At 42.3% G+C, this 15,775-nt stretch overlaps 1 protein-coding gene across 2 annotated transcripts; it reads left to right on the top strand.

Annotated features, from left to right (window-relative positions):
- Positions 1–33: 33 nt before the first annotated feature.
- Positions 34–5,869, top strand: HNRNPH2 (heterogeneous nuclear ribonucleoprotein H2). Of its 2 annotated transcripts, none has more exons than XM_033116860.1 (2): positions 34–208; positions 3,640–5,869. In XM_033116860.1, the coding sequence occupies exon 2, from the start codon at positions 3,693–3,695 to the stop codon at positions 5,040–5,042; it is 1,350 nt and encodes a 449-aa protein (XP_032972751.1). In that variant the 5' UTR covers positions 34–208; positions 3,640–3,692; the 3' UTR covers positions 5,043–5,869. The 2 variants fall into 2 exon arrangements, with proteins under 2 accessions (XP_032972751.1, XP_032972743.1); XM_033116852.1 differs by having other exon boundaries at positions 97–220; positions 3,640–5,861.
- The last annotated feature ends 9,906 nt before the right edge of the window (positions 5,870–15,775 follow it).

Here is a 15,775-nt window from a genome sequence, read left to right as displayed (position 1 = left end):
CTTGACATTGGCCCGCCCTATAGAAATACCAAAAGGAAGTGCGGCACTTTAGTGATCCCGAGTTTAAGCCGAGAGTTGCTCACGTGACCGAGATCTCACATGACGTAGGTGCTCACGTGATCAATCGCTTACGTGAGCAGAAGTAGTTCTGGTCGTCGTCTACCGTCTCGCTATAGCCGTTTGAGGGAAGAAGGAGGAAAATTATCCGGTATCCTTAGAGGTTGGTGTGTGGGTGGGAACTGGGGACCCAGGGGTGGTGATGATGGAGACGAAAGCGGGGTCCGCGGGCCGCCTCCGCCTTTTTCGCTCTCTGCTTTCCCCTCCCCCGCTCCCCTCCTCCCCCATCTCAGTGCCGGGAAGCCGCCTTTGCTGCGCCTGGTGGGGAAATGGTGGACGTTCGTGACTGTGTATGTGTTTTTGTATATCTTTCTGTCGGTGCGCGTCTCAGGGGGCCCTTAAGAGAAACCTGAAGGTGAAAAACGTTTGAAAACTACGTCCCTGGTTTAGGAAAAACAGATATTGAGACCAGTGGTCTGAGTGCTGGTCCATCGTTAGGCACTCAGTCGCCACTGCCTGATAATCTTGTCTGTCTGCGGGGGGAGGCATCAAGTCAGTTTTATCTCTAAAATCACATGTAGGCAAAAGTTAACATGCCTGACAGAGGCGCCCAATAAATGTTTACTGAGTTGAATGTTTAACGTTTATTTTTCTGGTTATAACAATTTACTTGTTCAATTTTGAACATTCGAAAAATAACAGTATACTATAAATTTTAAAAATACACATAATTCATCACCCAGAGATAACTCCTCAGCATTATGGTGTATAAAAAGTATGTGTATAACACACATATAAATACACGAATTCTTAACTCACAAATGGATTCCTGGTTCCTACTTCAGGCAACAGTTCTGGTGGCCTTCCCTGGAGACACACACAGTAATGAAGCAGAACGTCCTTGCCACTACAGAGGGGATATTAAGGCGTAGAGTGCAGGGACATTAAATGGGATGGGTCATCCAAGAGCTAAGGCAGGCGAAAAACCAGTCTGTAAATCTGTTGCTCAGACCAAAAGGTGGTTTATAGGAAGACTATTACCACTGCAGAGAAGTGTGCCAGACACATAATAGGCAATTAGTAAACGTTTGTTGAATTCAATCCTCAGTGTAGTTTTATGGCAGTTATTACACTTTGTACTTTCTTTCCTAGAGGCCCACTGTTCCGAGACCATGTCAGATAAACCATCCACATACCAAATTAGAAACTTACATAAAATTTGCAATACCAGATCCCAGAAAAGCAAACGTTTTAATTTGTTTTATGTTTTCTTTTTGCTGAAATAAAAGTAATTACTCTAGAAAATTAAGATTGCACAAAAAATTAAAATAAAATTGAAAAAAAACATAAACCTGTCACTCAGAGAAACCATTGTTAATATTTGACATATTCCCCCTGCATATATTTTACCTAACATTGTTTTCTTTTATTTCAATTACAGTGATTTTTAAAAACTAAAAGTATATAGTAGTATGTAGGGTGAAAAAAATCCACTTCACTCTTCCTACCTTCCAGTTCTTTCCTCAAAAAACAAGTTTGTATTATATGCTTCCAGATCTTCTGTGCATTTGTAAACGTGTACATGCATGCTTATATTTTAAAATAAATGGGATCATACTGTGCATATTCTTTAATTCAATGTATTTTGGAAATCATCCTCGGTCAGGGCAGATCTTTTTTTAACAGCTTCATAACATTCTATTTTAAGGATAAAGTATAATTCATTCAGCCATCCCCCTATTGATGGATAGTTATGTTTCTAATTTTCTGCTATTACTAACAGTGCTGCAGTGAACATTTGTGAGTATTTCTGTTGATTGGGTCCTGCAATTAATTCTAGCAGGGTTGAAGGATATATGTTTTTTACATGGTTGAGATTATAAAGTAGCTGTGGTTTTGGGTCACTTAGGATTATACCATAAGTAATTTCTCATATTATTAAATATTTTTATAATTTTTAAATACGTAATATTCTGTCCTTCTTAATAAAATGCCTTTCAAAGAATATATAGCTCCATAAATATGTCTGAATTTCAGATCATCTCCTTAGGGCACATAACCTGAGGTGGATTTACTGTATGAAAAGCAATACATATTTCCAAATTGCTTTCCAGAAATACTGTATAAACTTTCACTTCTGGGAGTGTTATTAGTTTGTGAACCCTGAATATCAGCATTGATTTATCCTCAGTGTTTAGTTTTCACTATCTTCATGGGCGAAAAATGGCAATTTTGGTTTTAACGTGCATTACTTGATGATTGATGAGGTTTAAACATTTCCCAGACTCCTGTATCCTCATATCTCTGTTTCTCTACATTTAATCTGTTATCAAGTTCTGCAGAGTTCACTGTTTTGAATGATCACATCTTTCCTCACTTTTTAAAAACTGCTGTTGCCTTAGGTGAATCCTTACCCTGTCTCTAGGAGCAGGGTTCTAACTGATCATGCTAGTGTCACCCCAACCCCCGCTGTTTGAGTGCCACACTGTTGTCATGGCAATCTATCTGAAAGACTTCACTTCCCTCACTCCCTCCCCCTCCTCACTCCCTTCCCTTCCCATCACCCCTCACTCCCTTCTCTTCACTCCCTCTTTCAAGCCCCTTAGCGATTGTCTTATGAAATGCCTTTGGGATCTGATCTCTACCTTGCCAGCCTTATCTCCTGTCTTGCCTCTTCCTATTTTTTGCTCCATCATAATTTTTAAAAACTATTTGTGGATCCCTGAACCAGTTAGTCTGTTTCATCTAACCATTCTGTGGCAACTGATAGAATTGACCAATGAGGTCCTGCTTTATAACGCCCTTTTCACCCTGCACAGAATTCTGTCATAGCGGAGATAATGTTTATTTGCCCTTCTGTTTTTGGTAAAGACAGGGCCCCTGTAAGACCATAAGTCCTTTCTGGACTTACTGATCCTTGTATGCCAGAGCCAAGTACTGGACCTGGCAGCTGAAAAATGTAAAATGAAAGCGTGAATTCCCTGTAATATCTTTTTCCCATTTGTCTCTTAGGCCTTAATATTTCCCTGATTTTATTAATTTATGTGAGTTCTTTATATAATAAGGATATTAATCTACTTGTTGCAGATATCTTCTCAAGTGTATTGTTTGTCTTTTAATTCTGTTTAATCTTACTTTTGATGCAATGAAGTTTTTAATTTTTATGTAATCATGTAGCAATTTTTTTTATTTGTTCATGTCTTCTTTCATGTCTTCAACTGATTTTGTTGATGTTAATTTTTTACACCTTTTTATTTTGACTATGATGTTAATATATGGTCAATGTAGACAATGTAGAACATACAGAAATTTTCAAAGAAAACATTCCCTGAAACAAAAAGCTCCCATAATCCCACCACCCACAAATAACCACCATTAATGGTATCTGACACATACTATAGGTAGTGAATAAATAATTGTTGAATGAATGAATTAGAAATGTGGTGCAGTCTTTTTGTTTATATGAATGTCTTACCAAAAAAGCTGTCAGTGTATTTGAGTTTTGCATTAATAGTTTGCTTTTGTCTCTTACTATATTGTGAACATTTTTCCACAATAATAGGGTTCTAATTTTTTTTTCAGCTACACTGAAATTGCATTGAGCCAAGCTTGCCACCAAGAGCCTAACAGTCATCATGATGCTGAGCACGGAAGGCAGGGAGGGGTTCGTGGTGAAGGTCAGGGGCCTGCCCTGGTCCTGCTCAGCCGAGGAAGTGATGCGCTTCTTCTCTGATTGCAAAATCCAAAATGGTACATCAGGTATTCGTTTCATCTACACCAGAGAAGGCAGACCAAGCGGTGAAGCATTTGTCGAACTTGAATCGGAAGATGAAGTGAAATTGGCTTTGAAGAAGGACAGAGAAACCATGGGACACAGATATGTTGAAGTATTCAAGTCCAACAGTGTTGAAATGGATTGGGTGTTGAAGCATACAGGTCCGAATAGTCCTGATACTGCCAATGATGGCTTCGTCCGGCTTAGAGGACTCCCGTTTGGCTGTAGCAAGGAGGAGATTGTTCAGTTTTTTTCAGGGTTGGAAATTGTGCCAAATGGGATGACATTGCCGGTGGACTTTCAGGGGCGGAGCACAGGGGAAGCCTTTGTGCAGTTTGCTTCACAGGAGATAGCGGAAAAGGCCTTAAAGAAACACAAGGAAAGAATAGGGCACAGGTACATTGAAATCTTTAAGAGCAGCCGAGCTGAAGTCCGAACCCACTATGACCCCCCTCGAAAGCTCATGGCTATGCAGCGGCCAGGTCCCTATGATAGGCCAGGGGCTGGAAGAGGGTATAATAGCATTGGCAGAGGGGCTGGGTTCGAAAGGATGAGGCGGGGTGCCTATGGTGGAGGGTATGGAGGCTATGATGACTATGGTGGCTATAATGATGGGTATGGTTTTGGGTCTGATAGATTTGGAAGAGACCTCAATTACTGTTTTTCAGGAATGTCTGATCATAGATATGGAGATGGTGGGTCCAGTTTCCAGAGCACCACAGGGCACTGTGTACACATGAGGGGATTACCTTACAGAGCCACTGAGAATGATATTTATAATTTTTTCTCACCTCTTAACCCCATGAGAGTACACATTGAAATTGGGCCAGATGGTAGAGTCACTGGTGAGGCAGATGTTGAATTTGCTACTCATGAAGATGCTGTGGCAGCTATGGCAAAAGACAAAGCCAACATGCAACATAGATATGTGGAGCTCTTCTTGAATTCTACTGCAGGAACAAGTGGGGGGGCTTATGATCACAGCTATGTGGAACTGTTTTTGAATTCTACAGCAGGGGCAAGTGGTGGAGCTTATGGTAGCCAAATGATGGGAGGGATGGGCTTATCCAACCAGTCTAGTTATGGGGGTCCTGCTAGCCAGCAGCTGAGTGGTGGTTATGGAGGTGGTTATGGTGGTCAGAGCAGTATGAGTGGATATGACCAAGTTCTTCAGGAAAACTCCAGTGACTATCAGTCAAACCTTGCGTAGGTAAGGAAGGAGCACTAAACAGCTACTACAGAAATAAAAGCTGTGCATTTATGGGAGTTGAATAGAATGGGAGGGATGTCTAGCATATCCAGTATGATTGGTAAAATGGGAAATACTGATTCTGATCACTCTTGGTCAGCTTTCCTTTTTTCTTTTTCTTTCTTCCTCTTTTTTTTCTTTTTTTTTAAGAAAGCAAAGATTAAGTTTAACACTTTGCATTACAGGCTTGTGATTTATGCTTACTGTAAAATGGAAGTCAAGATTGTTTTCAGACTTCAGGCTCAGTAATTTTGAACACTGAGACATTCATCTAGGATATAATAACAGTTCAGTATTCACCATAACTGTTAAAACAATTTTCAGCTTTCCTCAAGTTAGTTTTGTTGTAGGAGTGTACCTAAGCAGTAAGCGTATTTAGGTTAAAGCAGTTTCACTTATGTTAAATGTTGCTCTTATACCACAATACATTGAAAACTTTGGATGCATGTTGAGAAACATGCTTTTTTGTAAAACTCAAATATAGGAGCTCTGTCTATGACTCAAAGTGAAAACATTTGGCATGTTTGTTAATTCTAGCTTTTTCGTTTACTATCCAGTAAGGCACGTAAGCGTACACTTTTCCTTTTTTTTTTTTTTTTTTTAAGATCTGGGTCTGGGACAATTTTGAGATGTAATATCTATACTTCAGGAGTTTGGTCATGTCATTTGTATGAAATTCTGGAGCTTTGATTTAAATCTTCCTTGTATTGTGATTTCCATTAGATGTATTGTACTAAGTGAAACTTGTTAAATAAATCTTCCTTTTAAAAACTGGAAAAATAATTTTGTAAAGCTTGATTTTTATTATGTCATATGAATCATTTCTTTTACACAATTCTCTGCTATTGAAGTTTAAGTTGTTTTCAATTTTTTAATTATAAACATATTAACATCTTTATACCTACATTGTTGCATATATCATTATTTCTAAGCTATATTCCTAGCAGTGGAATTGCTGAGTCAAAGGTACACACATTTTTAAGGCTTGATTTGTATTACCAGAAAGATCATGGTACTTCGTGTTTCTACCAGGAGTGTGTGTGTTTTGTTTTAAGTTTTCCCCCATAATCTTGATGTACATTCTTGATCATGGCCAATTTGTTAGTTGGAAAATGGTATCCCATTGCTATTTTAGTTTGTATTTCTTTGGTTAATATTGAGGTGGAACAATTTTCTGTTTGTTTCTAAACTTATCACCATGCCCCCAGGACTGTTGGGGCTACTCTGGAGACTATCTAAAGACAGCATTCTCCAAAATTCAAAGAAAAAGCAAATACACAATCTTCTTTCATTTAACTGTAAATGAGAAGATTTAAAGCACCTTTGTATGTTTTGAAAAAGAAGTAGGCCTGTGTTACAGAAATAATTCAGTCTCCCCCATGAATTCATTAGTAGTCTTGAAACAACCTTTAAGGTTTTCCAGGGCATTTAAACCAATGGTTCTCAGACTTACGCATGCACCATTATCCTCTGCAGGGCTTGTTAAATCATTGATTACTGGGCCCCACTCCTAGAGTTTCTGAAATTCAGTAGTTCTGGGGTGGTGCTTGAGAATCTGCCAATGGTGCTGGTTTCACAACTACCATGTTTCCCCGAAAATAAGACCTAGCCGGACAATCAGCTCTAATGCGTCTTTTGGAGCAAAAATTAATATAAGACTCGGTCTTATTTTACTATAAGACTGGGTCTTTATAATGTAATACTGGGTCTTAATTTTTGCTCCAAAAGATGCATTAGAGCTGATTGTCCGGCTAGGTCTTGTTTTCGGGGAAACACGGTAAGTTTTGTGACCCATCACAGCTCTAATGGCTAAAGGCCTGCCTAAACCCTAAAACAGCAGCTTTAAGAAGCAGCTTCCTTCATGATCCCTGATTGCCTCCCCTTGTTCTGGTAACAAGCAGTTTAAACTTTCTATTAAAAGTACAAATTGCATATGCTTATTTACAATATCTTGCATCTCCCTTTAGGACTTTGAACGCCTGTGACATTGGGGTTATCTTACATTTCTGCCCCTATAATGGTCAATAAAAAACACCTCTCAATGATCTTCAGGCCTGGATGCCCTCAGGTCAGTACCAGCTGCATCTGAACTTACACAGATCTCTATAGTTTGGATTAGACTGGAAATGAATTGTTATCCATGGTATATTTAGAGCTTGGGGCCCAGAGAAACACTGAGATGGGAAGCAAATACCAAATTGGTATTACCTCAAGTACACTTTATTGAGCACCATTTCTAGAAAATCATTTACACTGAGGATACAGTGGAAAGTGATTTGAAGTGGAAAGTCTTTGATGAAGTCTCATTTCTGACACAGCTGCAAGAGCAAGAAATCCATTTTCACTGATGTTACATTGAGTCAGTCATTCTCAGCTCTTCAGGAAACCTTTCTCAGAGGGTTCACAAGTACCAGTTTTTGCTTTCCATGCTGCTCAGTTAATTTTCTCTATGAGCAAAGATTCTCCAGTTAGCCACTAGATGTCACCAAACCCCAGGAAAGGATAGGCTGAGCTCTGAGATCTAAGGTAGTTTGCTTCCATTTTTTGCTGGATAAAAAACTCAGAAGGGCCCTAGACAGCAAGCGGTTCTGGAAATCAGCACTAGAAGTGTGGAAAGGGACAGAAGTACCTGTCGGGACCGCAGCACAGATGCACGCGCTGAGGGACGCTCACGTGCACACCTTACCCTTCCTCCTCACCACTTCTAACAGAATTTCCTGGGAGGTAAAGTGAGCAACCCACCCATATCTCCCAATCATCAAGGCAGGGGATTCATTTTAGACTGCACCCATGAGCTACTTGGCAGCATCAGCCAAAAGAGTTTCCAGCCACAACACTCATGGCCTAAAGGGGTCTCTACTGATGAATTACTACAGTGGATCTCAGAGTGGGGATCCTGGACCAGCAGCATCAGCATGACCTTGGAACTTGCTGGAAGTGCAAAGTCTCAGGCCCCATCCCAGGCCGACTGAATCAGAAACCCTGGAGCTAGGGCCCAACAATCTGTTTTAACAAGCCCCCCAGGTGATTCTGATACTCAGAACCACTGGCTTCTGCGTGGATTTAATTATCCACCCATTCATTTATTCCTGCATTCATTCATCCAACCATAAAGGAGGTTCCTAAACCACACACCATCTTATCTGTAAGCATGGCACATCCTCTGTACCTCCCCGCTCCCAGCAAATTGATACGAAAATGCATTGCAAATTCTTTCACAAATCAAGGTCCTTTTCCATTAGGGAGAATTCCTAAGCTGTCAGCAAAAAGGAAGATTTCTCCAAGATGGGCCTCTAGCACTATTGCAAAAGTGATAGCCGCTGAGGGCATGAAATTTCACTCGCTGTGCCTGATACCAAGTTGGGAGAGTCACAAGGGCCATTTCACAACCTGCTCCCTCACCTGACTGAATTTCAGTCTTGTGAATGTAAAGCGGGCATGTCCCAGGGGTCACCAGGTTATCGCCCTGCAGGACCACACTCAGGAGGGGTGATGTAGGTGATGTTGGATCCGTCGACAGTTTCTAGGTGTGGGCCTGGATCGTGTCTCGTGAAGCCGAAGAATGGAAACACGGACCGGGGAGAGGCAAAAAGTTTTAAAAGCAGGGTAGTTTATTAGAGGCAGGTGAAGAGGTTGCAGCTCCCGAGCGGGAGGGGCTCCCGAATGGGGGGGTGCCCCATGACTGAGGCAAAAGCTCTTTTATACCTTCTGTTGCCTGCTTGGGGAAGGGGAACTGTTTGAAGAAGGGAACTTGTTTGAAGAAGGGAACTGGCGCCTTCTAATGAAATTCATCTATCAGGTTTGTCCTGCTTGCCCATCCTAAAGGAATTAGCAAAGTAACCCGCTCTTTATCTATCAGATCAGCTCCTTTGTCAGGCCAAAATGAATTTTATGATTAACCTCAAGGCCTTGTTACATTATGCCCTGGAGCAAAGGAGTGATTTCAAAACCTGGAGTTTTAGGATATGGCTGTCTTTGTTTATTCCACCAGGGACCTCCCTGTCTACCTAGGGACATGCTAAGTCTCCTGTATCATTAGGGTGTGCCTGGAGCCTGTGTGTGGAAGCCCCTGCCTCCCAGCAGTGATCTGCACAGGCAGATAGATGCATGGAACACGCCACCTGCCAGCCACCAGCCCTTCGATGCTAGGCTTCTGAAAGAAGAGATGGGTACTGAGAAACATCTGAGAATCACTGTAATTTATTCAGTAATTATTTCTGAACCATTTTCCTATTCCAGTGCCATGTCGGACCAATACACTAATTAGGACATTTACCTGCATATTGTGAGGACTCTTTTTCACGGTCCTTTTTCTTATTCCCTCTCTCCCTCCCTCTTCTTGTCCCCTCCCTCCTTTGCACTGGGCTTGTTTCTCATATACGCGATGTCATTACGTGTCAATGCTATCCCCACTTTAGAGACGAGGAAACAGTCTCAGGGAGGGTGAAGGATCAACTCTGTCTTTGGGAACGAAGCGGGATGCCGGAGGGGAGGAGGAAACGGTCTGGCGAGAGAAAGAGAAAGTCATGGCTCAGCCCCGCATGGGATAAGGTAAGGGTAGCCAAGCCGTGGGACCTGTGTGGTGAGGGCAGCGGTGACCAGCGCTCGGTCCAGCTTCCCCCCGCCCCCCACCTCCAGCCCAAAGTCACGTTTCCCTACGGAAAGCCCTCTGATAATCAGGAGAAAAGGTTAGGTAGTGGGGGCCTCAGGAGGGCGGAGAGAGAGTTTGATAAGAATCACCCTTCCCTCAATCCGCCCATCCTCGCCCTTAGTATATTTGGTTTCCGGGGATGGAGGCGGAAGAGGCCTCCTGGGCAAGGGCGGCGGGCGGCTCCGGGCTGGTGCGGGCGGCTGGAGAGGGGGCGTGGTCAGCGTGGCGAATGGCGGATCTTGTCGAGGGGAAGAATGGGGAGTAGGGAGTCAGCGGAGTTCTGAGTGGAGACCTCCACTTTAACCGCGGCGGGGCCTGATAACTGGTCCGGGAACAGCACCTGCCCTCCCAGGCCCCTCTCACTCCTTTCGATTCAGCTGGGATCCGGGAGCGGGACAACCCAGGCCAAACCCGGCTACAGGGCAGGAAAGAGAGGGCCCTGGAACCTCTTTGGCGTCCCCTCCCAGGGCTTTCTCGAGACTCTCCAGATTAGCGCTCCCTTTCCCCAGGGCAGCCCGGAGAGCAGGAGGGAAGGGGAGCTGCTTTCCCCTGCGCACAGTAGGCACTCAGTACGTGTTTATTTTCAGTTAAGTGTTGATTCAACTTTTATGGATTGTGATTAATCCTTTTTCTTCTGTTGTCAAAACTCCCATTGCCTACTGGATCAAGGACAAACAGCTCCCTAACTGTCAAAATACCATATTGGAACTTTAAAAAGTTCGGAAAACATGTGGGTTCTTTTGTTTGAGTATTTCTCAACTCATTTTATTCTTTTGCATTTCTTTTTTCTCTGCAACAAAGCCCTAAAATGTTCTACCTCTTCCTTGAAACTGCTTCCCACTCCTCAGTTCACACTGATTTGTCCTCTAAATCTTTTTGAGCAAGTAATCAGACTGCACAATTATTACTTGGTTTTCAAATTATTTCACGTGTGATAATTTTGATTTTTGCTTGTCTGGCTAGGTTGTATGTTTTATCCTAAGGCAAATATGAGGAGCTTCAAACGTGCCTGTAGGGTAGGTGCAAGAGGAGTGACTGGCAATGGACATGATTTTTTTTCCCTTCTTTTAGAGATAATGAAAATGTCCTACACTTTCACTGTGGTGATAGTTTGCACAACTCTGTAAATTTGCTTAAAACCATTGAATTGTAAATGGGTGAAATTTATGAATATAAACTTTTACCTTAAAGAAGAACTTACAAATCCTATGGAGTAAAAGTAAATAATAGTGGACATATAATATATGTTATGGAGAGACTAGCAGGATAAATAAAAATACAACTTAAGGAAATGACAGACTCTCTCTCCTTCACCAAACTTTAGACAGTCTCTTCTAAGTCCTCTTTTCAGTTAGGCTTCATCCGTGGGCCCTGTCCCGGGATCCTGTCCTACACATGCCTAGTCCAGTTTTAGCAATAACCTTTCTCCTGCCCTTGATACCTGATCACCTTGGCCTGCTTTTACCAAGAATCTTGTTCAGTTGGTTTAGCAAGAATTCCCCTCTTCTATTACTGGACAGTGGGCTCTTCTTGGCGCGGTGTCCAGGTTCTTGGCGTCTCCAGCAAAGAATTGAATGAGACACAGAAATAAAGTGGTGAAAGAGTAGTTTATTAGAAGAGATAGTACACTCCAAAGAAATAGGAGCGGACCCGAGCAGCAGAGAATGGCTCAAGGTCTCATTATTAAAAGAAAAAGGACACTCCAAAGGGTTTGGAGCGAGCCCCTGAGCAAAAGCAAGGCTCAAAAGGCTCAAAGGGCGTGGACTGGTGAGCACTTGGAGTTTTTATCCTTTTTTCCTCTACAATGGGCTGTTCCTTTCCGGGAGTGGGACCACTTCATTGACACCTGTGATTGACAAGAGGCTATTACCTCATCTTTTTAGACTGCGTATGTTCCTTCCCGGAATTCAGTCTGTTATAATGATATTAATGAACGTCCAGGCATATGTATGATATTATAGTCATTGGTATAATGAGGCCCAGGTGAAATGAAGGTCGTTGTGGCCTTTACTGCGCAGGTGCAAGTGACTGGTCTAATCTAGTTGGGTATTTTGTACCCATTTGTTTCTTCATAGAGGTAGATAATTACAATGAAAGGGGGAAGTTTTGGGCAAAGAGGGGAGGTCTTTTGGGCGGTCACATTCTGTGGGTGATGCAGGAATGCAGAGATCTGATGCCTATCTCTAATTGCCTGCCTTGTTTTTCCCTTGGGAGAAGTGATCCTCCTAAAATCTCTATGGGAAGTTGAGGGACAGGAAGCCTTTTCTTCTGCATCTGCTTCATGCTGAGCAGGGGTGGAGAGCTGTCCCTACCTATTGGGAGATTCAAGGAACTCCCGCCCTATCTGATCTTAGATGAGAGGAAGGGGGTCACAAGATCTGCCTGGAAGACCGTGTTGGCTTCTTTGGTTGCGACTGACAATCTTGCTGGGTATTCTTTGTATCCACAAGTCCGCTAAATGAAGAAAAATAGATTTTAATTAATAAATCCATTAGCTCTATAGAACCTGTATCCATTCAACCAGTCATTCAGTTGTTGTTAATTGCCCAGGAGTTAGACCCAGAACTGGTAGGAGAGAACATTAGGCTTCAATGATTACAATCAACAAGTATGAATCACAAGTTTTAGGGTAATTATCTCAAGCAGGAGTAGGAGCTAAAAACTGGGGAAAGGAAACTTAAAATTTCTACAGGAAAGAAAACTTAAAGTTTTTCAGTGGAGGGGCTACTCGTTGGCCAGTATCACCTCCATGATGTCTCAGTAATTTTCCATCCACTGACTCCCTCACTCCGTTCCTTGGTACAAATCCCTACTTGTCTTTGTTGTATTCAGAATTGAACTCAGTTCTATACTGAAGTCTCTTTTTCCCCCTATTGTAATAATACTGAAAATCTGTCTTTAACAGCTTTTAACTAGTATCTGGCTGTTTCTCTTTGACAGAGGCACTTTCAGACAGTGCTTCTGGTAGTGTATATCAGGCTGGCCTTCTTGGGGGGGGGCAATTCTTTTTTAACAGACTACTGAAAAGCGCCTACTCATTCATTCATTCATTCACTCACAAAATACTTATTGAGGGCCTACTTATTATCAGGCACTGTCGTGGGTGCTGAGGAAACAGATGTGAGCAAAAAACATCTACAAGGAGCTCTTCATGGAGCTCATAGTCTAGTGAGGGAACCAAATAGTAAGCAAATAGCCATAAAAGTGTGTACTTGCAATAAGGACAAGTACTAGGAAGAAAGGGTCCACGGTGCTATGAGAACCTATAAAATAGGGGGATTTGACTAGTCAAGGTGGTCAGGAATTCTGCTCTGAGAATGTGATTATTGAGCTGAGAGGTAAAGGAAAAATAGAGGATTATTAGATTGGAGATGGGGGTTGGGGGAAAAGGCTTAAGGCTATATGTTAAGAGATAGCATAGTGAGTAAAAGGGGCTGAAAGAATGTCAATACCGCTGGAGTTCAAGAGGCAGTGCAAGAGCAGTGTGGTGGGAGTTGAGGATGTGCTGGTATATAGGGGCCAGGACACATGTGAACTGTCATGACTGGACTGTCAACACAAGCCAGCTTAAGCCATTTTGTCTATATCCTAAGAGCCATTGACAGTCCTCTGTGTGTGTGTGGTGGTGGTGGTAATGGATTGGATTTGTCTTTTGAAAATATCACCATGGCTACAGTGTGGACAAAGGAATGGGAAGGGATCAGAATGTATTGGGGAGTCTTATTAGAAATCATTGCTACAATCTAGGGTAGAAGTGATGGTAGATCGGACTGGGGTAGTCGTGGTTTAGATGGAGGGAATTGGTATATTTTAGAGTTACATAGGAAGTAAAATCCACAGGAATTAGCAATGGATTGGAGTTGGGAGTGAGGGAGAGTAAGAGGTCAAGGCTTGTACCACTGGATATTTGGGGGTGCTGGTCAGAGACACTGAATACCAAGTTCAAGGATGAAAATTGTGAGATTGGTCTTAGACATGTTGTGTTGGAGATGCCTTTTGATGTAGGTGATGTTGGATCTGCCAGCAGTTTCTGAGTGCGGGCCAGGATCGTGTCTCGTGAAGCTGAAAAATGGAAACATGGACTAGGGAGAGGCAAAAAGTTTTAAAAAGAGGATAGTTTATTAGAGGCAGGAGAAGAGGTTGCAGCTCCCGAGCGGGAGGGGGTCCCGAATGGAGGTGTCGGTGACTGAGGCAAAAGCTCCTACTTTCATACCTTCCCTTTGCCTGTTTGGGGAAAGGGAGCTGTTTGGAGAAGGGAACTGTTTGAAGAAGGGAACTTGGTGCCTTCTCATGAAATTCGTCCACCAGGTTTGTTCTGCTTGCCCATCCTAAAGGAATTAGTGAAATAACCTACTCTTATCTATGAGATCTTCTCCGTTTGTCAGGCCAGAAGGAATTTTATGATTAATCTTAGGGCCTTGTTACATTATGTCCTGGAGCGAAGGAGTGATTTCAAAACCTGAAGTTTTAGGTATGGCTGTCTTTTGTTTATTTCACCAGGGATCTCCCTGTCTACCTAGGGACATGCTAACTAACCTGTCTCACTTTGAGAACACCAAGGGAGCCATATAGATAATTAAGTGGCTGGATCTGCAGCTTGGAAGAGGAATCTAGCCTGGAGATATAAATTGTGAGCTCTATGCACATAGGTGGTAATTGAAGCCATATGTGGGGATAACATTGTCAAATTCAGAAGAGTATCAGAGGGAGAATGTAAAAGAACATAGGAAGGAGCCTTGAGAAACTCCAGGATTTAATGTGGAGTAGAAGAGGATCAGCCTACAAAGGAGACAGGGAAAGAGCAGCCAGGGAGGTTTAAAAGAATGTTAGAAGGGATTCATGTCATTGAAGGAAAAGAGAGTGTTTCAACAAGTAGGGAGTGAACTGTCAACGGTGTCTATTGGTGCTGAGGGATCAAATAAAACATGGACTGGAAAAAATGTGTTGCATTTAGGAATATAGAGGTCATCGACAACTTTAGCCAGATCAATTTTCATGGAGTGACAGTGCCAGAATCTGGATTGGAGGGGATTGGAGTGTGGTTAGCTGAGAGGGGAAGTTAAGGTGGTGAAAACAAAGAATATAGGCAACTATTTGAAGCAGTTTGACTAAGAAGGGCACAAAAATGCCAGGGTTGTAGCAGGAGTGGGATTGGGGGTGCAGAGAGGCCTTAAAAAAAACAGAAATAAATTTTGTGGATGTGTAAAGTTTACAATAAAGGGTCTGTTGGGAGTGAGTGGTTCAAATACAGTAGAGAGAAGGGATAAATTATATACTGTACATTTGCTGCGAAAGAGGAGGGCCTGGGACTCAAAGCACAGGTGGAGGACATAGTGTTCAGTAGGAGAGAGCATCTGTCTAACAGCTTGTGTGCAGGTGTCAGCAAGTTAATGTTTGGTGTTGGAAAGATGAGGAAGTTTCCTTCTGAAGGCTCCCCCCATTTCTTTTCTTTTTTCTTTTTTGTAAAGGGGAGTGTGGTCATTTCTACATGTAGAAAGAATGAGGAAGAGAAGGAGTTGGAAGTTTGAAGAGATTGGAGAGGTTTAATTAGTTGTAACAGTGAGAGTGTGTTGACCAGAGGAAAATAGGACTGTGGAGTAATGTTGATGGACCATTTGAGGTTGTTGATGGTTAATTTATCATCAACCAAGTTTTACTTGTTCTGAGTGCTTTTCTAAGTGTCCCAGATTTTTATCTTATTTAATCCTCAAAGCAGTCTCACAGGTAGGTATTATTATAACTCCCTTTTCACAGGTGATAAAATGGGGAGACAGCAAAACAATGTCACTTGTTTAAGATCAAAGAGCTTAGGTTGGAGCCAGGTATTGAGCCCAGATAGACTGTCTCCAAAGCCCATGATCTTAACCACTACATTACAATATGTCCCAAAACAGGTCCTGATCACACTTTACCATTGATACATATAGATCTACCTAAATATATTTAATGGTGCACTATATTGTATGGATGTGGTACATGTTAGGATGAAATCTAAGTATTTTTTTTTATAGCCACAAGTCAGTTGCCAGGACAGGAAAACACT

This window comes from Rhinolophus ferrumequinum, chromosome X (assembly GCF_004115265.2).
Source record: "Rhinolophus ferrumequinum isolate MPI-CBG mRhiFer1 chromosome X, mRhiFer1_v1.p, whole genome shotgun sequence".
NCBI classification, from domain to species: domain Eukaryota; kingdom Metazoa; phylum Chordata; class Mammalia; order Chiroptera; family Rhinolophidae; genus Rhinolophus; species Rhinolophus ferrumequinum.
This window is presented reverse-complemented; position numbering and strand designations above follow the sequence as displayed.